The 26,972-nt window shown below is 39.7% G+C and overlaps 1 protein-coding gene across 2 annotated transcripts in view; it reads left to right on the top strand.

Moving 5' to 3' along the window:
• Positions 1-5,549, top strand: part of rasef (RAS and EF-hand domain containing) — an 83,319-nt gene extending 77,770 nt beyond the window's left edge. For both annotated transcript variants that reach the window (XM_059969791.1, XM_059969792.1), the window contains exon 18: positions 2,290-5,549. In XM_059969791.1, the coding sequence (XP_059825774.1) occupies positions 2,290-2,395 (106 nt within the window). In that variant the 3' untranslated portion in view covers positions 2,396-5,549. The remainder of the gene's footprint in view (positions 1-2,289) is intronic.
• The last annotated feature ends 21,423 nt before the right edge of the window (positions 5,550-26,972 follow it).

Here is a 26,972-nt window from a genome sequence, read left to right as displayed (position 1 = left end):
GAAGCTAAAGACCAAGGCTTCAGAAATTATGACAACGGTGGTCGCGGGAGGGAGAGGAACAGCTACAGCATTGCTCCGAGTGGGTCAATTGAGATTGTCAATAACTTTATTAAAACAGTTGTAGATGAGAGTACCCCACAAAATCATCCAGAGCCCTTTCCAAACAGGAGCCCTGGATGATCCACAGTCTGCTGAGAGCCAGATCAATGGCATTCAAGTCTGGCAACCAAAAAAGCAGCAAGGGGTCCAGGTACGAACTCTGGAAAGCCCTCTCATGGGTGAAGTGGCAATTCCGGACTAATCTTGAATGAGTGAAAGTTGCTCAACGGCTATGGTAGGACTTGCAGTCTATCACCTCTTACAAGGTGAAATCAAGAGACATAGGTGACAACAAGGCCTTGCTTCCAGATGAGCTCAATGCCTTTCACACTAGTTTGAATGTCTAAACATGGAGGAACCACTAGAGAATCTCAGAGCCCCCAGTGACACTGAGATTTCAGTCTCTGAGGTTGACGTGAGAACATCCTTCATGAGGGTGGATCTGACGCAGATAAAGCACCTGGCTGAGTATAAAAGACCTGTACTGTTCACTGAGATCTTTAACCTCTCACTTTGGCAGTCTGAGATACCCTCCTGCTTCAGTATACCTGTGCCTAAGAAGAATGTAGACATGGTAACCTGTCTCAATGACTTGTCCAGTAGCGCTTGCACCCACTGTGATGAAGTGCTTTGAGAGGTTGGTAATGAAATATATCAACTCCAGCCTGAGAAGCAACTTGGATCCATTCCAATTTGTCTACCTTAGCAACAGGTCCTCAGCAGATGCTATCTCATTGGCTCTTGGCTCAACCCTGGAACATCTGGACAGCAAAGATGCATACATTAGGATTCTCTTTATTGACTACAGCTTGGCATTGAGTGCTATCATCCCCTCAAAACTAATCAATAAGCTTCAATACCTTGGCCTCAATACCTTCTTGTGCAATTGGGTCCTCAATTTCCTCACATGCAGACCCCAGTCAGTTCAGATTGGCAACAACATGGCCTCCATGATCTCCATCAGACTGTGTGCTTAGCCCTCTGCTCTACTCACTTTACACTTATGACTGTGATTAAATCTAGCTCCTTTGCCATTGTAGACTTCAGGAGAGGGAAATCAGAGGTCCGTGAGCCAATAATCATCGGACGGTCAGTCACTTTAATTTCCTGGCTGTCACTATCTCAGAGAACCTGTCCTGGCCCCACCATATAAATATGGTGACAAATGCGTACTTTGATAATAAATTTGCTTTGATCTTTTTACCATTTTGACCTGTTTCTCAAATAATTAGCTGCTTTGTGTGTGGGTGTGTGTATTTACACACATGCATATGTTTGAGTTTATGCTAAAGAATCCTAACAAAACTGTTCTGAAAGAGCCTTTCTCCTATTTTTCCATAGAGCCTTTCAAGAAAGTACCTAAATTGTACACTGTCCTTTCCAATGTTGTTGCAATTGAGATTAGGATGTATTCCAATGTTAATATTGATTCATTATCAATGCCTGCTAATTTTTGAATGACCTTCAGATTATTAAACTGAGTATCCCTAGTTTGTAGGAGGACTTTGAGGGTGCTTTAGTATTTAACACCTTCCTAATTCATACACAAACCTTACTAGGTATACTGAAGGCATTTCTGCAGGTGATCTGTTTAATTTGTGTTTATTTTTTGTATTTGCCTCGTGTCAGTTGGTTATTTGTATCTTTGAGATTTAATTATGCCTACAGAGGTTCAAAATGTTAACGTGATGAAATGATGTTCCACTTTTGGCACACGGAATAAGTAATATCACTTTCTGTGCCAAGGCTGCAACTTCAGAGCAGGAATTACCCTGCCTGTTTTACAGTGTAGGGCTGTGTTCCCAATCTTTCAAATTAACCAGTCAAAGTTAAATCTACAACAGTTCTGTGTTGTAGGACTCTTTCTGCTGGGCGTGAAAAAATAATTGCCCTTGTGAAATATTATAAGAAGGAGCCAGCCCATATAACCTTGGCAGAAATGTTTATAGTTTCAACAAACAGCAGGAAGGTATAGTTGGATTTGAACCTGGGAAGAAATGGATGGCCCTAATCTCTTGCTTTCCCAATCAGTGATTTGATATTGGGGATATTGCTCAGTGAGCGGGATCTGGATTCATCCATTTTTCAATCCAAATTATTACAATAAACTAATTATCAGTTGTAATTGTAATGACCAACAGATTAATGAAAATGCACTGTTTTCACATTTCTCACTGATTCATCCCACAGGGAAGTGAGGAAGAAAGGTGACAGAATGAAAGTGGATTCTGTGACTAATTTGTCCAGCATGCAGTTGAACAAGAAACCATCTATGAGAAGCTGTTGCACTGCTTAAAAACTGTGAAGTCAATAACTGAAGTGCACAATACTTGGCCTGTTTGTATTTATTTTGTAATCAAGATACATTATTTAGCACTTTTTTGAAGTTTGAAATATGAATGTTATAAAAATGAAGTTGAAATATGAAGATTTCAACAAGTGAAGATGCCAGCTGAAAACAAGATTAAATGCAAATTGGACATAAAATGCTTTTAACTATGTTGATTCAGCAAGTAATGGGACTAATCTGCCTCCATGGCCAATGTATGAGCTAATAATATGGCTGTTTCTAAATTAATGATCTCCATGATTGTTTTTATATACTGGTCTTATTTTGATTTCATGTTTGAAGATATTTTGAATAATATGGCTGCTTTTTAAGGCTATTTTGGCTCTTGTTACTTCCGTAGACCTATTTATTCTGTTGGAAAATTAATGCATACTCAAGCTTTACAAACCATTTTACAGCACTTATTGTAAATAAGTTATTTTTGTGACATAGCATATTATGTTTAAGTATTAAATGATGCATTACATTACAGTAGTGGTCATGAATCTTTAATATTTTAGTATTTGCTTAAAAGGGGACTGATCAGTTTTCTCTGCAGCAACTTGATGACGTCCTTTTCCTGGTGTTTTGAGGTTGATATGCCATGTGTACTTTCACCCTCCTGGTGATTATGTGACGTAGAAAAGATGACAGCTATCTACTTTTGGGAGTGGTAGTGTTACAATGAAAATCCATGGTGGCTTCTGACTCTTACGTTCTCCCTTAAACCCTCACATTTCTCATCTTGTGAAAGATGCAAATGTAATTAATGTCCTCTAAATTCCACCTCCACCAGGAATGTACATTTGTATTGTCCCTTTAATGTAAAAATATATTGGGAGGCCAAACTCAGTGAAAGAATGGGTGAAAAGTAAAGAGGGGGAACACTAAAGGGTAACTAAAACCTTGGTCACAGAGTTAAGAGTAATCATGTGAGAGAAGGGAAGTGGTAAAGATTTTTTTTATTTGAAGGCATTAATTGAAGCAAGGGAGTTGAGAATCTAAACAGGAGGAAGGGCACTTTAAATCTGAGACTCTAAGGGATGGGGATCCATTGGGAATTGCATGCAGGGTATTGGCAGTGAGCTGAAGCAGACTGGGTGAAAGGCAGAAGGGCGATGAAGCAGCCCAAGAGTCTTTGTTTAAAGATTTGATTGAGGGATTAAGTTGCAAAATATTTGGGGCACAAATGGTCTTTCTCTGCTCAAAAATGTGCTGGTAATGAAAATAGACATTTATTTGTGATTGTGAGGATATAATATTGTGTTTCAGACTGGGAAGGTAAAAGATCAACTTATTGACTGAAATCAAGGAAGTTGTTATTAGCTCTTTTCAATAGCTGAGCAAGGAGAGGCAATATACTTGAGTTGGATAGGTTGGGAACCTGGGATAATGGATGATTGGGTGGGTATGTTAACACAGACACTGGACATTTCTATCTCTGAAAACTGGCAAGATCTCCACATAATCAAAATAATCAACTCTTTAAAAAATGCAAAACTGACTTGGCATTGTCCTGACTATATCACCATATAATTTACTGTTCAGTGTGAAAGTAAGTGTTATTGGTCCACCCCCTTGGCTTTTCAATGCCAAGGCTGCATTTCAAATATTTGGACCATACTGCTATTTTGGTTGTTCTCTATATCCTGATTAGTTAAAATGTTGTCCTAAATGGATAAAGGGACACAGCCTGACTCTGAAATGTCTAAGTAATGCTGTAATATTGTAACCTTTTGGGTCTGGCTACTTCCATACTGTGGTAGTCCATTGATTATAGGGGGGGGGGGAGGGGTTGTGGAAAGTCTATTTAGACATTTGGGAATCGTATGGTGTGATACTAATTATGCACACTTTGTTGTAATTGTGTTATAATCTTCTGAAGTTATTTCAGTTGACATTATTAAACCAGAAGATGGACCATCCAAGGGGCATTTAAGAAATACACCTCAATTCATGTTAATGAAATTTGCACTCAATAATTTATTTACATGACTTTGTAAGAGTTAGCTACAATATTTTGATGCTTGTGTTGACTCATGGTTTCCTGTAGCTGCATATTTTGACAATTTACATAATATGCTTATTTCAGAGATTCACGAAAGAGTGATAACTGTTCTCTTTGGTTGTTTGTAATCCAATTAGTCTTGATAATTATTTTGCTAGTTAACAGTAATGTCAATAACATGGTCGATAGCTATAACTGATAGTTCCTTAATATCAACAGTTTTTCAAATATTACAAAAATCTGTTAAAATGTAATCCTAGCCCCTTGGACATAATGTTGAAAACATGGATGAAGATTTAAACTTCGTAACAAATGTTGACATGAAGGGGCTTGGTTCTAATCTCTGTAGCCTTTGCATTGTGATATTATGTGAAATAGCAGAAGAAATGGGTGAGCATATACTATGGTGTATTCAAAAAATATCCAGTATGTTACTACATATGAATGTGAGGAAATTATTGAATCAGTTGTGGTATTCACATTTGCTTTGTACATGATCTCCAAGGCATTGTGCATAATTATGGATTAATGAGTTTGGGTTGAAGGAGCCCCAAATAAACATAAAACAACTAGAAATTGAAGGAGGGTTTAAGACATACACAAAGTTCTTCTTCTTCTCAGTATGATCATACCTGAACTGCTCATTTTCCTTGGCTCCACTTTCCCTTCTCATCCCTTTTGATCCTTGTCTTTTCAAGATCCTTTTCAATTATTTTCAAAGATTCATGGCTCTTTAAGGAAAGAACTCCCCCTTCTCTCAACCTTGCACTGGTATCACCTTACTCTAGGACTAACCTGTAGTTCTAGACCTTCCCGTCAGGTAACCTCCACTTTTGTGTTTAAATAAGATAACTTTGCATTCTTAAATCCACACAGTACAAGGCCAACTAATTCAATTGTTTTTCCATGTGTTTTGATTCTTCAAACAAATGTGATCTTCCCTTTACATTCATTTATGTTTTTCTATTGAGATCTCACCAGATAGGAAAATCATGTGGTGTGCCTATTATACAGTAATGTAACATTGGCAAATGTTCAGTCTGCTCAGTCAACTTATTCTGAAATGTAAATAATCCGTGTGCTTGCTGAATAAATGGTTTTCTCCTTTGGGTACATTGTATGTCTTTCGCCTTCATCCTAGTATTTGCTATGAACTTTCCTCATGAGGAGACCAAAACTGCACACAACAATTGAATTGCTATTTTTCTAAAGCCCTGTACACTTACCTACTTAAACTGGTAAATTGGTTAAATTGATTTATTATTATCACAGGCATTGGGGATTTTTCTGGAGTAGCATAGCATAATTGTGGATTAATTAAAATGTGAACCAGTCTAAAACCTGTTCACAATTTAACTTCAACTGATATCTTCAGGATAATGAATCAGAATCAGGTTTATTATCACCAGCATGTGACAGGAAATTTGTTAACTTAGCAGCAGCAGTTCAATGCAATACATAATCTAGAATAAAATAAATAAATTACAGTATGTGAAACTGGTTTCACTATGTAATTCTGCAAATTTATCTGATTATATTCAAAATGTCAAAGATAAGTAATTATAGCCATTGAAACTGCAATTGTTATCTTTTCATTTAAAAGTATAGAAGAGTAGAATATGCTGCCTGACTTGAGTTCTTCCAGTATTGATTTTCTCTCGCTCTCTCTCTCTCTCTCTCTTTCCAGCATCTGTAGAATCTCTTGTGTTTGAATTGCAGAGGCAAGTCAGGATGAATATGGAGGGCCAGGCTCCTGGTGTAAATCGATGGGATTAGGCAGAATAATAGTTTAGCTGAGAATAAATGGGCTGAATTGCCTGTTTCTGTAGTGTTGTGTGACTGAGAAGTTATATCCAGCCAAGCCTGTTGGGATGGAACCTATTGGGATCAGAATAAGGCAAGCCCAGAATCCTGATGACCCCAGACCTTGACCTTGATTCCTAAAAATCTGTAAACCCTTAATCCCCTGGAAGAAGCAGGGCATTTTATCTGAGCTGCCTTCACTTAAAGTTGCTTGTGGGAATGTGGAACTGTGACGGAATTAGGTCATATTGCCCATCAATCTATCCTGTGCCTTGTGAACTAATCCCAGAAACATCAGCCATGGCTTGGCTGCCATCCCGCCAGTATCCTCCTCTAATCCACCTGGGCAAACTCCTCTCTCATGCCTCTGTAATTCCATTTATTCCATTGCAATATTGATACTGTGACTTAAACTTCTCCCTCTCAAATTGCAGTATGAATTCAATCATATTATGATCACTGCCTCCTAAGCTCTCTAATAAGACCTGGGTTATAACACCATACCCAATCTAAGATAACCTTTCCCTGAGTGGGCTCAAGCACAAGCTGCTCTAAAAAGTCATCTTGTCATCTTGTAGGCATTCAACAAATTCACTCTCTTGCAATCCAACACCAACCTAATTTTCCCAATCCCTTACGTATTGAAGTCCCCCATTACAATTATGTCATTGCCCTTATTACTTACCTTTTCCAGCACTCTGCAATCTCACCCTCACACTTCGTCTACTATTTAGAGGCTTATATATGATTCTCATAATGGTTTTTTAACCCTTGCAGTTTCTTACCTCCACCCACAAAGATTCAACATCCTCTGACCCTATGTCACCTCTTTCTAAAGATGCAATTCCATCTCTTAACAACAGAGAGACACCACTATCTATGCCTTCCTGCCTGTACCTTTCAATACAAAGTAAATCCTTTGATGTTAAGCTCCCAACTAAAACCTTCTTTCAGCCACAACTCAGTGATCCCAACCAATCTCTAATTGCGCATGAGTTCGTCCACCTTATTCCGAATGCTATGCACATTTAAACACAACACATTTAGTCCTGCATTCTTTGCCCCTTTGAATTTTCCCTCTTAATAGGCATCTGTTAGTCTTGTGAGAGCATGGATCTGCACCTTGGAAGGTTTCCAGGGCGCAGGCCTGGGCAGGGTTGTATGGAAGACCGGTAGTTGCTCATGCTGCAAGTCTCCCCTCTCCACGCCTCAGATGTCTAAGGGAAGGACACTAGGGCCGATACAACTTGGCAATGGGGTGTCATCGCAGAGCAATGTGGTTAAGTGCCTTGCTCAAGGACACAACACGCTGCCTCAGCTGAGGCTCAAACTAGTGACCTTCAGATCACTAGACCAATGCCTTAACCACTTGGCCACACACCAACATACCTCTGTGGTACAATTAACTCTTTGCTCTGTCTGCAGTTGTACCCAATAACTGGCTTGTGCTTCCTTACGTTCATATTACACCCTTCATTTACTTCTAAACCTGCTGACTCATCCTCAGTTCTATCGTACTGGTTCCCATCCCCGCTATATTAGCTTAAACCACTGCCGACAGCTGTTTGACCAACATGGTTGTTGCAGTCACTACACTGGATTTTGAAGATAAAATTTGTTCTGTCAGTGAGGGGAATTAAGGGTTATGGGGAAAAAGCAGGTAGATGGAGTTGATGGCCATGATCTTGTTAAATGGTGGAGCAGATGGCCTACTCCTGCTCCTGTTTCTTATCTTGTACTTTGAGTTTTAATAGGTTCCTTCTTAAAGTTGCAGTTGGTTTTTGAGCAGCTCTGATGTGTTGCTGAAGCAGTCTCGATATCATACCCCATTGGTCTAACGGGAAGAAAATTATCGACTAGGCTACACGAGCATCAGCTAGCGAGCAGAAGGCATGATCCACTCTCGCTAGAATCAGCTCACGAAGGCAAAGGAGGACACCATTCCAACTTGACTCAAGCAAGAACAAGAATAGAATGAGAATTTCTCGAAGCATGGTTCTCTACAGAAGGATCTGTCAACAATCACATTGACATTGATCTAGTGTATGAATCCTTGCAGAGAAAAGAAACGTCATCAACAATCAATGAATCGCCAGTAATTCTCAGGATCTGGACAACAAAACAAACACTTCCAAAGGACCTCCTTTGAATCAGGATCTTCTACTGCTAAACTGATCAGTGTTTGAACCAGTCACCCAGACCACGACGGCTAATCAATATCCATTTAGACCCCGGAGGAAAATACAAGCCAGCATTCTGAGAAGACAACTCCCTCAGCTGTGCACTGACAATGGCTTCTCAATTGGACCTGAAATATTTGTAAACATTTTGGCAAGCTCAGCAGTCAACCAAGCTTTCAGCTTACATTGTGGGCATCACTTTAACTGATTTGAATTCTGAATTGAAATAGCAAATACAGGAGATTCCAAAAGAAATGGTGCATGTTGGGGAAACTTCATGGTGACTTTTATGATCAGCAGTCCAAAATCCATTAGGTACGTCCAAAAGAATTCAGGAAGTAAAATCTTAGTGTCCTGTGTTATTGACAGAGGGTAGTTTCTTCTGTGTCTGGAGTTCCAGGGCATTTTACATTTTAGCTACATTTGCAAAATAAACCTCCAGATGGCAATCACGACTCACAGTGAAAGCCGGGCTGTTTTGGCTATTGGAGGCAGAGTAACACTGAACATGGCATTTTATTAACTCTAAATGAAGAAATAAACTCTTCTCAGGCTTCCAGCCAAGTACTGATATTGATTATAACCGACATTTCAATGATAAGCTCTGCCATCTTCTTCATGGTATCATCCCTGAAGAGGATGGCAGAGCTTGTCATTGAAACGTACAGGTTATAATCAATATCTGTACCTGGCTGCTAGCCCGAGAAAAGTTTGTTCATCATATACACCGGGAAAGCATTAAAACCTTCTATTTACAAATAAGTATATTCAAAAATTAGCTAAAGACAATGGAAAACAGCTGCAATGTGTAATGCCAACTTCAGTCTGTGAAATTTTTGAGATTCAGTATCAATATCTGGAGAGAGCCTTAGAAAATTTGCTTTGAGTAAAACAGTTCTTGTTGGCATCAATCCAGAATGGAATTTATTAGTGGCAATTGAATTTTAGAAGTTAATGGATTCAATTTATTATATTCTGATTTGAACAAATCTCTAACTCTAACAAAAGGACCTACACTACTAATGTTACCTAGCTTAAATGTATGAGCAAGCCAACTTGAGCTCATTAAAAATATACTGTGAGGGAGCAAATTAGTAAAAACAAGTTATGTTTTATAGATGTGATAACACAATGTCTGAGAGACAGTTTTAAATTATTTCCCCAAGAAACAGAAAAGTTCATTAAAATGAAATATATTTCCAACTGAGAATCTAATTGTAGTGTTACTAGGTGTTCAGTCACGTATGAATTACCTCATTCATGTGAAGATCATGGCTAATCGGCTATCTGATCTGATTTCAGAAGCATTATATCCAGCTAAGTCATGTCTTGTTATTTTTTCCAGGGTGCCGTTGAAGCAAAGTTATTGCTTTGTCCATTTGATCATTGTACGCTTAAATGAATCAGATTTTATTCCTTGTGCTGTGCCAAACTGTGATTTTTTTTCAACAATATGGAAATTAGTTTTTGTTTTGTCCAGATTGTTAGATTTATTTCAGATTAGCAAACACAGAGTGAAAAGTTTGGACTTTCACTCTCATTTCTCTCAGTAATTTGCCTACTTAAGTAGAGTCAATCCATTATCTCTGTAGCCTACTGTATCCTGAATTCTCATACATTTCATTGAGATGAATATGAGAATTGCATGGGGAACTCCAAGCAGTTTGTAGTAAAGTATGCTAGGCATTGTATCATCAGACTGCACACCCTATAGTTTAATATTCCCACTTCCATCTACCTTTTATCCACATTTCCAAGTCTGATCTCCAACATCTACTGTGTATATCAGTGGTACCGTTCTTGTAGTTACTCTACCTGGTGTCCAGCTGTCTTCTCAGCAATCACATGCTAGGACTTCCTGTCCAAATGTTGAAGCTCCTTGTTTATTTACTTGGCAACTGGCTGAACTGTTTATTCTGCACTCCTCTTCCTCCATAGATCTGGTTTCAGAAAGTCTAGGCAAGATCTGATTCCTGCTCATGAACAGCATTGCTGGTGTTTGATTTGTTGCCGTATGAACAGAGTTCTGATACACAAAAAGGAAGTTGTCCACCTTGTGCTGAAGAGAAATGCCCTCCTTGTCCATTGCTTTAATGGACTTCCTGAAGGTTTGGACAAACCTTTCAGTTAACCCATTCATTGCTGGGTGGTGAGGAGTTGACTTGAGATGTTTGATGCCATTTTTATTCATGAATCGTCTTTCACTTTTCTGACGTGTATTGTGGTCCATTGTCACTCACAGTTTGTTCTGGTAAGCCATTTTTGGAGAAGATAGTCCTCAGAGCAGAAACGTTTTTTTCTGATGTGGTTGACTTCATTGGTGTGGCTTCAGGCCACTTTGACTGAGCATCCATAGCAATCAGAAACATGGAGTTCATGAGTGGCCCAGCAAAATCAATATGCACTCTTTGCCGTGGTGGAGGCGGCCACTCCCACATGCGTATCAGTGCCTGTCGGGGTGTATTTTGGACTTGGTGGCATCCCGAACAGATTTTGGTCAATTCTTCAATCTGTCTATTCCTGGCCACCATACATAAGTCAGGGCAAGGGTCTTCATCTTGACTGTAACCAGGTGTCCTTCATGCAGATTTTTTAACAACTGGTGCACATTTTAGAGGGAACCACAACACAAGATCCACACATCAATGTTCTTTGACATACAGGCAGTTGGTCTCATTTCGCTGAGAACTCCTGGAAACATGGGATTACCATGAGCTGGCCATCCTTGCATGGTGATGTCATAGACTTCTGACAATGTCAGGCCCTTCCTCGCTTCTCTTAGAATTTCAGAATTTGTTACTGGCAGTCGGTCCACCAATGTTGTGTGGAAGACCTATGCTGGGTCACAGAATGAAGACTTCTCTTCAGTTCTCAACAGTGGAAGATATGACAAGCCATCAGCATTGCTGTGTTGTTTGGTACCCTTGAACTCTAAGTTATAAGGGTGGGCTCTCAGGAACAGTGCCCAACCTTGCAACAAGATAGCAGACTTCACTGGGATTCCCCTACTGGAATTGAAAATGGACACAAGTGACAGGCTGCCTGTCACTGGTGAAAAGTTTTGTCTGTAAAGGTAGTGGTGGAGCTTTATTCCCCATACTAGACCAGGGGCTTCTTGGTTCATCTGTGTGTAGTTGCATTCTGCATTTGTCAGTGATCATGAAGTTAATGCAAATGGACATTCAGATCCATCTTTCATAGTGTGTGACAAAATGGCACGACTCCATAAGGTGACACATCATATGCCAGTCTGATGGGCAGAGAAGGATTACAACGGGTGAACTGTTCATCAGGTATTACAGTGTGTTTCTTTGTTTCCTTGAATGGACTTTCACATCTTACAACTCCTATTTTGTTTCAGTCTGCTTCAAGGCATTCAATGGATGCAGCACTGTAGCAAGATTCGGGAGAAACCTGGGGCAGTAGTTTACAAGGCCCAAATATGAACTGAGTTGTGATGCATTTTCCAGTTTGACTGCCTGTAACACTGCTTCAATCATCTGTTGTGACTTATGTATGACACACTTGTTATTAACATTTCCACAATTTGAGATTACATTCTTGAAAACTTACATTTTTCTCTCTTTGCAGGCAGACCATACTCACTCAATCTGGTAAGCACTTTACCAAGGTTACAGAAGTGCTCTTCATCATTCTTGCCAGTCACGATGATCTCATCAAGGTAACATTGTGTTCCTGAGATATCTTGGAGCACCTGGTCCATTGCTCTTTGCCAAATAACTGCGGCTAGTGCGACACCAAAGATGAGATGATTATACCAGAACATTCCCTTTTGAGTGTTGATTCTGAGGAACTTTTCGCTTGACTCCTCAATCTAAATTTGCAGATAGGCTTGTGACAAGTCAACCTTTGAAAACCTCTTCACCTGCTAAAGATGCAAAACTGTCTTCTATTCATGGCAAGGGATTCTGCACAGTTCACAGCACAGGGTTGACGCTCACTTTGAAGTCCCCCCATATGCGAACAGCTCTGGTCTTCCATTTCTTGATCACCAAGACAATGGGCATGGCCCAATTGCTCCACTCAACTTTGGAGAGAATACCATTTGCCTCCTGTTATTTGGTGTTATGACGCAGTTTTATTTTAAAGTGGAGTTTTACTTTCTGCCTTAAGTCAAAGGTTATTGCCGGCAGTTTTGCTACAATACTGCCAGTTAAAATCAAGTTGGAGAGTGAAGATTCGAAGTTCAGGAAGCTAAAGGATCGGGGAAAGTTGATTTTGATGGTCATATATACAGAAAGGTCCTGTAAAAAGGCCAACGATGTCATGAAGGTTCCCACCCACCCTGCTCATGGACTGCTTGTTGCTCTCCCATCAGGGAGGAGGCACTGCATTATCCATGCCAGAACTTAATTTCCCCAAGCAGTAAGGCTGATGAAAACCTCCACCCACTAACCCAACCAATGAACCCCCATCCCCATGACTTCACATTTCCTGTTAGAGTTACATTATGTACAGATACTCCTGTACCTCATATATACAATCAATGTACATTATATTGCATTTTCATTGTGTTTTTATTTTGTTCTGCATCAGATTTGGAGTAACAATAATTTTGCTTTCCTTTACACTTGTGTACTGGAAATGACATTAAACAATCTTGATCTTGTTGACCAAGGGTCCCCTTGAGTTGTCGATGAATTTGTCCGTGACGGTATTTGCACACATGCAGCTTCTCTCTCTCTCTCTCTCTCGATTTGCCTCTCTCTCCCTCTCTCTCGATTTGCCTCTCTCTCGATTACCTCAGGAGGCTCTTCCTGCCTGAACGTGTGCTTAAATAGTCCAGACATGCTTGGTGTTAGGTATGGTCCCAGTGCTGATATTATTGTATAAGGGCTTCACACTCAAAACTCTAGCATTAATCAGGGGTGACCCATTTTTGCCGTAGCAATAAGCAAGGCCACTTTTATGGTTTCTGAGGGTGACAGATCTGGATTTCAACACCATATTTATTGTCTGGTCTATGGAGTCATCTTGAATGTCTTTATGTTCAGGTAGGTTAGTGAGATCAGGATTGTATTCACTCCCCCCACTCACTGATCGAAAGTCTTCAAGACATTCAGCTTCATACTCAAAATGAATATCCAGGAGCCTAAACCAATCAGTCATAGGTTTCCTGTTTTAATTTCCCACTCAATCTGCAGAGGTAGAATAGTTACACTGAGGCAGATTTCACCATGTAAGTGTTAAATTACTAATTTTCAATTGATATTTGAAAATTACTGTACATATAAGCTAAATGCTCTTCACACAACATTTCAACGACCTTATTTTCAAATCAGCTTATTTGAGAAACTTGTTTTCAAACAATGAAATTTAATTGTGTGAAAACAAATAGTTCAATAGGAACTTCAATTCTTGTCACATTGTACATCTTGCCATCTGTTTCGAATATCACATATGCAGCTGTACTTTTCCATCCTATTAATTGATGCCAATAACTCATTGAAATAGCAATTTATTTTGAATTTCCCCTTTTACCTTGCAAGTGAGAATGGAATACTTTTATCAGTTTTGTCAAGAAAATAATCTTCAATAGGCTGCTCTTTTTACAATATCTTTGGTTTGCATAAACCAGTATTTGCTCTGCAGATTATAAAGAATCATAAAATTGTATGCACATTCATTGATGGTTACTTGTAACTTTACATTTAACAAGATTGTAATGTACAGATATTTCTTTTAGCACTAATTATTGACTGACAACTTAAGCATGCATATTGACTTGTTGCTCTCTTGCAAAGTAAATATACAAGTTAACCACCTCTGAGTGTGTGCCTTTACTTTTTTGAATGTGTAGTTGTACAGACATAACAAATTGACAATGAGTATGAACCTGGTTGTCAGCAAATATCACCATCCACACCGACTGTTACGAGGCACCAGAATTCTGAGGAAGGGAGAGAGATGGCCAGAGAAAGGAGTAAAAAAGTATGCAGAGACTATCACGGATGCAAGGAAAGGACGCACGTGTAGCAGTGTACAGTGAGAGATGCAAACTAGCAAAGCTAATTAAAAATAATGTGACGATGGCCTTAATGTTGAAAGATTGGAGCGACTGGGCTTGTATACACTGGAATTTAGAAGGATGAGAGGGGATCTAATTGAAACATATAAGATTATTAAGGGATTGGACATGCTGGAGGCAGGAAGCATGTTCCCGCTGATGGGTGAGTCCAGAACTAGAGGCCACAGTTTAAGAATAAGGGGTAGGCCATTTAGAACAGAGATGCGGAAGAACTTTTTCACCCAGAGAGTGGTGGATATGTGGAATGCTCTGCCCCAGAAGGCAGTGGAGGCCAAGTCTCTGGATGCATTCAAGAGAGAGTTAGATAGAGCTCTTATAGATAGCGGGGTCAAGGGATATAGGGAGAGGGCAGGATTGGGGTACTGATTGTGTATGATCAGCCATGATCACAGTGAATGGCGGTGCTGGCTAGAAGGGCCAAATGGCCTACTCCTGCACCTACTCGGGAAACCAAAGCTGTTTAAATCTAGTCTTATTGTATTGGTTTATCTTTGTCAAGATACTGTAAAAAGATATTGCATACCTGTTCAAATCATTACACTGTATTGAGTTAAAAATAACAGATATGTCAGAGAGCATCAGAGGAGTCCATGCACAAAGGCAGTGTGCAGTCTAACAGGTGATTTCTTAGTCACTTGCAATCAGAAGACCCTTTTGAACATTGTTAATGTGGAAAGATGCAAGTTCAATCTGTTTATTTATTGGCGGATAGGAGGGGAGCTGATCAGCCTCGGTTGTAGTGAGAACTCGGCCTCAAGCCGCAATATCGCCTGTTTACAACCATGCAGGGGAGAGGCATCAGAGTTATTTTGCCCCACTGCTGGAGTCGGTGCTGCCCCCAGTGTTTACTCAGCAGAAGACAACCTGTAATGTGTTCAACTGCAGACTGCTGCAAAATTCATGGACTCAGGGTCTTGGACCATTTTTTGTGTGTGATTGTATTTTACTGATAGCTTATATGTGCTTGCTATCTTATATGTGGTATGTATGTCTTGTGCTGTGTGTGACTGTTGGCACTGTTTGCCACCTTGGCCCCGGAGTAATGCTGTTTTATTTGCCCGAATTCATGGGTATTCATTTATAGTTGAATGATCATTAACTGGAACAATAACGATACAGAACAGAGTGTAAAAACTACAGAGACAGAGCAGTGCAGATAAGCAATAAAATGCAAGATCATAACGAAGTTGATTGCGGTCAAGAGTCTCCCTCGTTGTACAAGAGGTCAGTTTCAGAGTCTGATAACTGGGATAGAAGCTGAGCTTGAGCCTGTTGGTGTGTGCTTTCTGGCTTCTGTATTGTAGGATTATTATCCTCATAATTTTGTGACAAGTCATTCTCTTGCTATTTTGGGATTTTTGCCATTCAACCTGGAAATGGTCACTATTGTAATTCACTTTTGGTAATCTGGATTTTTAATCACACAGGTCTGAAGAAGCTGGCTGTGAATGATCTACTTTCTAGGCTTTATGCTTAAGTAAAGTTTCTTTTAGAAAATAGAAGTAGGCAGTGATTAAGGATAAAATCACATCAACATAAGCGAGAATATAACAAGAAGCAAGTTAGCTGTAGAGAGCTTATGGAAAGAATTATGAAAAGGGAAAGGATTGTTGTGTATAGTTCTCCAAAGAAGCTGTAAAGTGGTAGAATATATACATGCAATATATGTACAAGCCTGTGTGGTTTTAATTAAAAAAATTTAAATTGGGATAAGAAGTCTTGCTTAGGGAAGTGAATTACTAGAATTTATTCATGACAATTTTATGTAGCATTATGTCCTAGAATCAACAAGAGGGTAGATCACAATAAATTAATAAAAAGTAGTAAGTCTGATTTAGTTAACAGACTAATGGTGCATGAATATGAAGTATCATCTAATAGTAGTCATAATCTAATCTATTTTACTGCAACGTTTTGAAGGGTAAAATCTGTAACATTTACAAAGAATCTAGTTTCAGACAAGACTGAATTTGATAGGTGATTGTTCATGATAAACTACGTAAATGAATTATAGGTAAAGTGACAGAAGTTAAGTGAGAGGTATTCAAAAAGGTTTTAATATGAAACTGAACCAGTTTATACCCTAAGGGGAAAGAATTCCATCTATTAAATAAGCAATCATACACAAGAAAAAAATGTAGGGGGTTGTATAAAGAAAGGAAAGAAACATCTTTCCACAGAATATTAAAATATCTCAGGGAGAAAAAGAAGACACTGAAAGTATCATGTGAATTGATGACCTTTATATTTGGAATACTAAAGTGCAATGTGGTAGAAATAAGCTGCAGAAATGCAACATTCTTCATTGATCACTCCTACAGAGCGGTAGGCAATTCTGGACATGACACCAACAGAAGGAGATACTGGCCTTGGAGAAAGAACAGCATTGATACACACGAATAATACCCAGATCTAAAGACTCAAAATATGACCACATTTACTACAAAAGCATTCCTTAGAATTTAGATGAATAAGGTGCAATTCGATCAAAATCCTAATATATTAAGGGGAACTGATAAAAGGAAACTATTTCTCAGTTTGGAAGTCTAGGATTTCAGAGCATTGCTAAGGAGTAATACTAAGGTTTTCAGGAATGAAATTAAGAAACTCTTATCAATAAATTAGTGGCTCTTTTCCCAAAGTTACAAATGACGATAGTTTAATTGTTATTTTAAAATTTAAAATACCAAATTTGAGGAAAAGATGGGTGTACAATGAGTCATGGAATAATGAGTTAGCTTACTCCTTTTCTTTTGTTCATACTAGCTTTTACTGATGTTTCTTCTCTTCATTGCCCACAAGTAACAAGAACCATAGACTACAAGAAACTACACTTTACAATTATTGGATTTGTTCAGGACAGGGGAAGCAGCAAACCAATTGTCTTTGTTCTTCTCCCCCCATTTTGTGGACTATGAACCATTTTTTGCTCTGGATCATTCTAATCAGAACAATTGAATGTGAACACAAGGAGCTTCAAATAATGACCCGCTAGGAATTAATTAAGTTTGCTTGCAATATGCCATAATTTAATTTATAAATTTAGTGCAAAAAGTTAACATTTAGTGCAAAAAAAAGTTTTGCATTGTGCCCAAGCGGATAATTTGAAGATCAGTAACAAAAGGAGGAATGGTATGTAACAATGGGCAATTGGGGTTGTAGTTGCTGATACTGGTTCATGATATCTCCTAACCGGATGGCATGAGGCATGAACACTGATTTCTTGAACTTCCGGTAATGGCCTTCTCCCCTTTCACAATTCCCATCCGCTTTCCCTCTCACACCTCATCTCTATGCCTGCCCTTCCCTGGTGCTCCTCCCCCCTTTTCTTTCTTCCAGGGCCTTCTGTCCTCTCCTATTAGATTACCGCTTCTCCCGCCCTGTTTCTCATTTGTGAATCAACTTCACAGCTCCTTACATTACCCCTCCCCCTACCGGTTTCACCTATTACCTTGTGTTTCTCCCTCCCCTCCCCCCACCTTTTAATGTTACTCATCATCTTTTTTTCTCCAGTCCTGCTGAAGGACCTTGGCCCGAAACATCGACTGTACACTTTTCCATAGATGCAGTCTGGCCTGCTGAGTCCCTCCAGTACCTAGTGTGTGTTGCTATGATATCTCCTCATACCTCTTGCTCATTCTTATACACCAGATCCTGTACTGCTGGTCTTTCAACACATTGGGGATGCTGTGTTGGTGTCAGAAGCATGATGAAACTTATGGCTGTCCCCGGCAAAATGCTTGGACTGCATTGTTCATTGATACAGACATTGGATTTCACTCTACACAATATTTTCATGTCTTGATGTACGCTTGACAAATAAAGCTCATCTTTAGGCAGTATGGACTGTCAAAGTTTACGTAACATTAGCTCAGGTTTTGACATGCACTCTGTTGAGAACAACAGTGCAGGAGTTGGCTATGATGTCAAAAGTAGGCCCCCATTATCTATCTAGTTTGTTGCACTGACTCAAACAAAACTATGGCAAGTGTTTCTGCAGGATATGCTATGGTTGAATATTGGCATTGACTTGCATGGTCCCCTATCTTCAGTCATAAACTGATTTGGAAACCATCTAACATACCAATGAACCCTGCAAAAACTTGCAGTCTGTAGCCAACTTGATGCCTAGCAATGAAGTCCTATTCAATTACAAGGCCATCCAAGCAGAACTGTTATTATCTAAAAGGGTCAAAACAAGAAATGGTCCACAAAATTGCAGGATTTTAATAGTTTCAGAAATATTCAAGGCTTAGTAAGGGCTATTAAGACTGATTAAAAATACTGCAAAAATTGAAGATTTAATCAACTGAAAACAAAATTAGAACATCTAAATTAACTAAAAGTTAATTTTGCAAATCTATCTCCTTTATTGAAATCAATGTGGGAACAATCTCTGCACCACATCTGAACTGGTGCATTCCGCACTGCAAATAATGGAAAGTTGCCACAAACTATTGAGAGGAAAGAGTTAAGTTTGCTAAAAGTCATGTTTGGTTCCTCCTTGGTAGCACAAAATGGTGGTCGCAAGATAAAATGGTGTTAGCTTGGAATGTGAGGAAGTGGAAGAATACGTGTTCACAGATTTGAGAGTAGATAATGATGAAGTCATGCCAGTCTGGGAAAGGGAAAATGAAGAGCAAGTGCAGGTACCATCTGATACCAAACCATGGTAAAGAATTAGGATAAGGGGATAACACAAGGAAATCTGTAGATGCTGGAAATTCAAGCAACACACACAAAATGCTGGTGGAGCACAGCAGGTCAGGCAGCATCTATAAGGAGAAGCACTGACGACGTTTCGGGCCAAGACCCTTCATCAGGACTAACTGAAAGGAATGATAGTAAGAGATTTGAAAGTAGGAGGGGGAGGGGGAAATGCGAAATAAAAGAAGACCAGAGGAAAGGTGATAGGCAAAACGGATACAGAGCTGGAGAAGGGAAAGGATCATGGGATGGGAGGCCTAGGGAGAAAGAAAGGGAGGGGAGCACCAGGGGGAGATGGAGAGCAGGCAGAGTGATGGGCAGAAAGAGAGAGAGAAAAAAAGGGGGAAAAACACTAAATATATCAGGGATGGGGTAAGAAGGGGAGGAGGGGCATTAACGGAAGTTAGAGAAGTCAATGTTCATGCCATCAGGTTGGAGGCTACACAGCCGGTATATAAGGTGTTGTTCCAACCTGAGTGTGGATTCATCTTGACAGTAGAGGAGGCCATGGATAGATGTATCAGAATGGGAATGGGATGTAGAATTAAAATGTGTGGCCACTGGAAGATCCTGCTTTCTCTGGCAGACAGAGCATAGGTGTTCAGTGAAACGGTCTCCCAGTCTGCATCGGGTCTCACCAATATATAAAAGGCCACACCGGGAGCACCGGATGCAGTATACCACACCAGCCGACTCACAGGTGAAGTGTCGCCTCACCTGGAAGGACTGTCTGGGGCCCTGAATGGTGGTGAGGGAGGAAGTGTAAGGGCAGTTGTAGCACTTGTTCTCCTTACAAGTGCCAGGAGGGAGATTGGTGAAAAGGTATGGGGGATGAGTAGACAAGGGAGTCGCGTAGGGAGCGATCCCTGCGGAAAGCAGAAAGTGGGGGGGGGGGGGGGAGGGAAAGATGTGCCTGGTAGTGGGATCCCATTGGAGGTGGCTGTAGTTATGGAGAATTATACGTTGGATCTGGAGGCTGTTGGGGTGGTAGGTGAGGACAAGGGGAACCCTATTCCAAGTGGGGTGTTGGGCGAATGGGGTGAGAGCAGATGTGCGTGAAATAAGAGGGATGCGTTTCAGAGCAGAGTTGATGGTGGAAGAAGGGAAGCCCCTTTGTTTAAAAAAGGAAGACATCTCCTTCGCCCTGGAATGAAAAGCCTCATCCTGAGAGTAGATGCGGCAGAGGCGGAGTAATTGTGAGAAGGGGATAGCATTTTTGCAAGAGACAGTGTGGGATGAGGAATAGTCCAGGTAGCTGTGAGAGTCTGTAGGCTTATAGTGGGTATCAGTTGATAAGCCATCTCTAGAGAAGGAGACAGTAAGATCAAGAAAGGGGAGGGAGGTGTCAGAAATGGACCAAGTAAATTTGAGGGCTGGGTGAGAGCAGGTTAAGGGGCTTTAAGGGCAAAAAAAGGGTTATCTTCTGGCAGGGGTACTCTTGTACTGGACCAGGCGAAAGGGGAAGACAGAGAGACAGAACAGTGGGAATGAGTATTGCACAGCTGAGGTTTGCTCCAGCATTGCATAGATCAGTTCACTGAGTGCTTGACAAGTATTCTTTGTGTTCTATCATTTTGTCATTTTTGAAGTGGTTAATGAGTAGTTTCCATATCATCCTAATAAAGTAGAATCTTCACAACCTTCAACACATGTACAGTGTCTCCTTCATTTGCAAATACCTCCTGCTGCTGATTCAGAAAACAAGAAGTGAATTTTAAAATATTTTTGTTACACCTGTGCTCTCTTAGAGTGTCATTTAGAGAAAATCCTAACTGCTGAGCCTCACACTGGGATTTTGCACAGAAAATGTGAGGTTTGCTGGCAATTATTTGAGAAATATATGAGGGCAGTTGGCAATATTTCTGTACAAGTCTAGACCAATCAGCATGTGTTGATGGTGCTTTGCATGATGGAAATGCTTGCAATCCTAGCAAAGCTGAATGTTCTTGCTGTTTGCTGGTATTTGACAAAGGACAATGAAAAGTCGTCGGCTGTCTTTGATAAGAGATCTTCAGTAACCTTGCTATTGGATCATAAAATGACAAAAAATAAAGTTTTGGCAAATTACCTCCAGCTCCATCCTTGAAGAGAATAGCTGTATAAGCATTCATTGCTTTTTCAACTTGATTCCCAGCGTAAAGATTACAGGAGCGTTTGTCGAAGCACATCCATATCAAGTGCATGTAACTGAGGCATTTTCCCCTCCTTGGCCTAATATGTCCTAATCTAGTCATAGAGTAGTACAGCACAGAAACAGTCCCTTCAGCCCATCTAGTCCATGCCAAAACCATTTAAACTGCCTACTCCCAACAAGCTGCACCTGGACCACAGACCTCCATACCTCGACTATCAATGTGACTGTCCAGACTTCTCTTAAACATTGAAAGTAAGCTTAAATGGATCACTATTGCTGGCAGCTCATTCCAGTCACATGACCCTCTGAGTGAAGAAGTTTCCCCTCAAGTTCTCCTTAAACTTTTCACCCTTAAATCATGACCTCTGGTTGTAGTCTCATCCAAATTGAGTAGAAAAAGCCTGCTTGCATTTTCCCTATCAATACCCCTCATATACCTCTACCAAATCTTCCCTCAATCTTCTAAATTCTAATGAATCCTTTCCTAACCTATTCAATCTTTCCTTATAACTCAGGTTATCTAGACCTGGTAACATCCTTGTAAATTTTCTCTGCACTCTTTCAACATAGTTTAATCTTTCCCGTAAGTAGGTTAACAAAACTGTCCACAGTTCTCCAAATTAGACCTCACCAATGTCTTGTACAACTTCAATATAATGTCCTATCTATCTACCTGTGACACCACTTTCAATGAATGATGGGCCTGTATTCCTAGATCCCTTTGTTCTACCACACTCCTCAGTGTCCTACCATTCACTACGTAAGACTGTGTACATAGTCTCTTTCTTCTTCCTCTCTTTTTGTTATCTCTTCCAGCTAATCGCCGTAGTCTTGAAAAATAATGAGAATGAAAAAAAACATCCTTTCATAAAAATATTTTGAAGCTAGCTGAATTTAAAAAGCTTAAATGTGCAGCATTTGGATTGTAAAAGGAACCATGACATTAAGAAATACAAGAGCTCAATCTGACTGAATACAATTCAAAAGCTTGAAAGATTAATTTGTTTATTCTTTCCCTGGTACCCTGAAAACAAAGGCACTTGTTCGTGCAAAGTATTTTACCCTATAACAATGTTCTGTTCTGTCTGCAAAGTCAAGTCATTTTTGCTCACATAAAGATGACCGGGGGCATACATTTTCTTGTTTTTCTAATGATTGAACATGTTTTTTAAAAAAAATCTAATCATAAACATTTAATGAACTGAAACAATTTTCTCTGAGAAAGGTATGACCCTGTACAAGGCAAAAACAAGAAAAAACAAATTAACTTCTTAGAAATGTCATATTTACACTTCCACACACGGAAGACGGCAGAGAACCATAAAATGCAAATGTTTCTGTGTCTGCCAAGTGACATTCAAATGATTGTAAGTGATTGTGTACTGCACGCTCAGTGAGCAAGGATATATTTCCAAATGATTCATAGCTGTCTGCTCTCCAGCTTGACCATCGTTCCATTACTGCAGCTTTGCAGTGCCATGCCAATCACAGTACATCAGTCGCTGTGCCCTCACCACATGGGCATCTTATCATGTTCTGTGTGCCATTAATGAACAATGCACCGTGTATTATTAGATTGATGCACTATTGATTTAATTTTGCCTTCTGTACAGTTCAATCTGTTAAAAGCATTAACCCTGTTCAAAACAACCTTCGCGCTTGATTAAAACATCTGAGAATATGATTCACGATATATGATAAATTTGTTTCTATGCCTCATTAGGGCTACATCAGAGTGAAACAGATGGGCCAGCAAGTCTAATTTTCTTCAGAGGCAGTGGATGACTGAAGATCATTTTGATGTGATGAAAGGACACAAAGAAATCACCTGGCAGCATCCAGTCCTTAAATATCCTGGCTCTGAATGCGCCAGCATTTCAGTTGCCTCAAAGCCTTCTCTCAACCCATTTTATCTCTTGTAAATATTGAGATAATATGAGCAGCTTTGCCTCATCACTTCCAGTGCCTGACCAACACATGGTGAGAAAGATAGTTCCCTTTTTAATTGTCGCTTTGAAATAAGCATTACTGAACATATGGAGAATGAACTGATGCCAAAGCAGATGCTCCCCTAAAATGAGCAGTGTGTGTTATGGCTTCAGTCACAATCCATTTGTGCACTGTAGTTTGCTAAAGGATGTTCAACACCTTTCAAATGAGATAGGCTTCTGATAAAAGGCTCATTGAACTCCCAATTTAGAGTTCACCAATCTTTCCTGAAAAACGGAGCAAAACCAAGATAGCTTTCTCTTAAGGTTTGGCCTGTCATTTAAGATTTACACCCGGCTTGAAATTTAGGCATGTTTTCACTGTCTGCAATTCAATGGAAGAGCCTTAGTTGGCTTGGCAAAAGAGGAGTCAAGAGCTGAAGTAGTCATCTCCATGTTGCAGGCCGTCAAGTTCAAACTCAAAGTACATTTATTATCAAAGAATGTATAATTTATGCAGCCTTGAGATTTGTTTGCTTACAGGCAGCTGCAAAGCAAAAAACCTGAAAGAACCCAATTAAAAAAATAAAGACCAACCCCCAATGAGCAGAGAGAGAAAGAAAAACAAAAGTCACACAAACAATAGAAGTGAGCAACGACAACCCATTCCAAACCAAATTGAGTCCTTAGATCCAGATCCTCAGAACAGCCAGAGTAGGCCCAAAGCCTCAGTATTCAGTCCATTATAGTAGTGGGGCAAATCATGGCCAAAGTTCACAGACATGAAGCACAGCAGCTGGGGACAATCTCACTGCTCAGCGTCACAGTCAGAGGAGCCCCCAGTTTATTCGGACGGGCGTTTAAGTTGTCCATACAGTGGATCGTGCCTCACATTAGGACTTGTCTCACCATCAGATATTTGATGATCAATTAAATGGCAGTGCGAAGAGGAAGGGACAGGGAACAGATATCATGAGTAACTCTTGAATGTAACAATAATAAATGAATACCAATATTCCTTTAACAAACCTTACTTTCCTCATCACAACTCGTACTTGGTTGCAAATAAAAACCACTACAAAATAAATACATGAAACTGAACGTGTAAAAGAAATAAGAACATGAGTGTTCTTTTACTTCAATGCCACTTTCCTATTTTAAATCTACATCTCTCTATTCCCTTGCTATCCAAAAATCTATTCATCCGCATTTTAATACACTCAGTACTTGATCACCCACAGCTTTTTTGCCTACAGATTATAAAAATCTGCCAACACTTTGTGTGATGCAATTTCTACTCATCCCATTCCCAAACTGAGCCCTGACTTTGAGACTATAACTCATGGTTTCAGACACTGCAGCCAGGGGAAGCCTCCTTATAAATCCTGGGAACAATGTTAAGTGCTTATAAAGATTTCACTCTTCTAAATTCCTGTGAGCTTAGATCTGCCTAGTTAATCCTTCTTTATGGGGCAATTTCCCATCCAAATAAAAATCTAGGTAATATTTGCCACTAAATGTTATCATCTCTCATGCCCTATCTGCAGATCTTTCTTCACACAAATCATAGCAGAATACTTCCCTCAATGTCACACATAGCAAGGGTATCACAGCTTGTGACTGTGATGTGAAGTTATGTCTCATACCAGTGCCATTGTCTTGCTGTTTCTGGGAACTAGGAAAGCAGTAGTCTTTAAGAAGGAGGCAGTGCAGGGAATCGGGAATAATTGGAAGAGCGTAATCACATAGTTAAAGGTACCTCAACTTGTGTGGTCTGGAATTCATGAAAGTTCATCGATCATGTTGTCCTAGGAGTCTCCAGCATTTAATGTTCTTGAAACAATAGAATCATAGAGCACTACAGTGCAGAAAGAGGCTATTCAGCCGAACAAGTCCATGCTGACCTGCCTACGTGCACCTGGCCCATATCCCTCCAAACCTCTCTTAAATGTTACAATTGAGTTCTTGTCTATCACTTCTACTGGTAGCTCATTCCACATTCTGGGTGAATAGGTTTGCTCTGTGAGCTCCAGCTTCCCCTAAAATGCCCCCTTAGAATTTATGGAATAGGGACTAATGTCACCTATGTTCTGCTGATATGAAAATCATGTTGATGTTAAAAAAAGTAACCAATGCAGGGAATGTTGATTGAATTTTCTGGCTGATGTGAAATGACCTGGAAATGTTCATTACACACACATTTCACTTGGGAATGTTATCAGTCTTCAGGTGCCTAACAATGAAGAAAACAGTCATGCAAGTAAATAATTAGCCATGTGCAATTTGTCGTTTGTTGTTTAATTGGTCTCTAATGAATGTTACATTTTTGAACTTGACATAACTCTGGAAAATATTTACTTTTGTTTTATAATTGCACCCAAGTGTGTTTATTGTATTTATTTGCATTTTATTTGGGGATTCATTCCTTTCTGTTCCCTATAGCTCTCAAGAATCAATCTTATTTAAATAAATTTGCTGGCAAGTTTCCCTAACAGGTAAGTGTGCAAAGGGTAAACATTTTTTTTAATAATGCCATCTGAGGCAACTGACTGAAATCTTGGAGGACTGCAGGGATGTGTGAAACAGCTTTTGTTATCTCAGAAGCAGTCTGCTCTGATGACATTAACTCTGCATTGCTAGTAGAAATCTGGTTGTACTGGATGGCTTGTGTTGAATTAGGCATGTTAGGTCTCCACAATTCCTGTTGTCAGATGGAAAAGGCATCTTAGGAATAAAGCAATTTCCTGCAAATAGTCATCTGTTAAGTATAATTGTAATAAACTGGAATTTAAGAGTTTGTATACAGGGTGCAGGGTATTTGAGGATGGCAGATCATTTTAATGCTTTAGCTTACTATTGACAAATGAGATAATTATAGCTAGAGTTGTATTCTGCCTAAAATGAGCTTATTTGTGAATAGGAATGCTAGAAGCTATGAATGCCTAAACAAATTCTAGCATTTATTATAAATAATTCTGAAATTTGAGAGATCTTACCAATGTAAAAATGGGCTATTTGATCTACATTAATTTTTAAAAAAATAATTCAATCATTAGTGTGGGCACCATTAACGGGACAGTGTTATTGTCTACCTGTCAGGACGCTGAAGCAGGGACCCAATCGCAGACCGATTACTGTGAACACTGTGATATTTCTTGAGTAGCAAATCCAGAGAGGCCTCAAAGTTGGTATCAAAGTTCAGGCAGATCAAAAGTTCCAGAGAAGTCCAAAAACCAGAAATGGGAAACAGGCGGAGCCAATATTCAGACAGCCAGAGTTCTGATACAAATGCTGGAAAGGCTCAGGAAGTCACTAGCACAATCTGGCAACAAACAGGTGAAAACACAGAACTAAAATACACTGAGCAATAAACAGAGAGGCAGATGATAGGTGGAACACTATGAGACACAAGTGGCAACAAAACAGGTAACAATGAGAAACAGATGAGAGACGGAGTACTCAGTAATACAGGGGCCGGAGTAGAGCAGGAGCGGGGACAGGAGCACATAAGGCATGAAAACAAGAAAAATTATGGCTAGGGGGAAAACGCACAAAAAGACAGAGTTCAACTGGAGGTACTGACATTATCTTCAATTGCCCCAGAGATTTTTGGGCTTGGTGTTAAATACAGAGCACACGGCAGATTTCCTTCATTAAAGGGTATTAGTAAATTAGGTTTTACAATAACTCAGCAATTTCAGGCTTTAGCTTTTAATTTTATTATTTATTTAATAG

Source organism: Hypanus sabinus, chromosome 5 (assembly GCF_030144855.1).
Source record: "Hypanus sabinus isolate sHypSab1 chromosome 5, sHypSab1.hap1, whole genome shotgun sequence".
NCBI lineage: Eukaryota > Metazoa > Chordata > Chondrichthyes > Myliobatiformes > Dasyatidae > Hypanus > Hypanus sabinus.
This window is presented reverse-complemented; position numbering and strand designations above follow the sequence as displayed.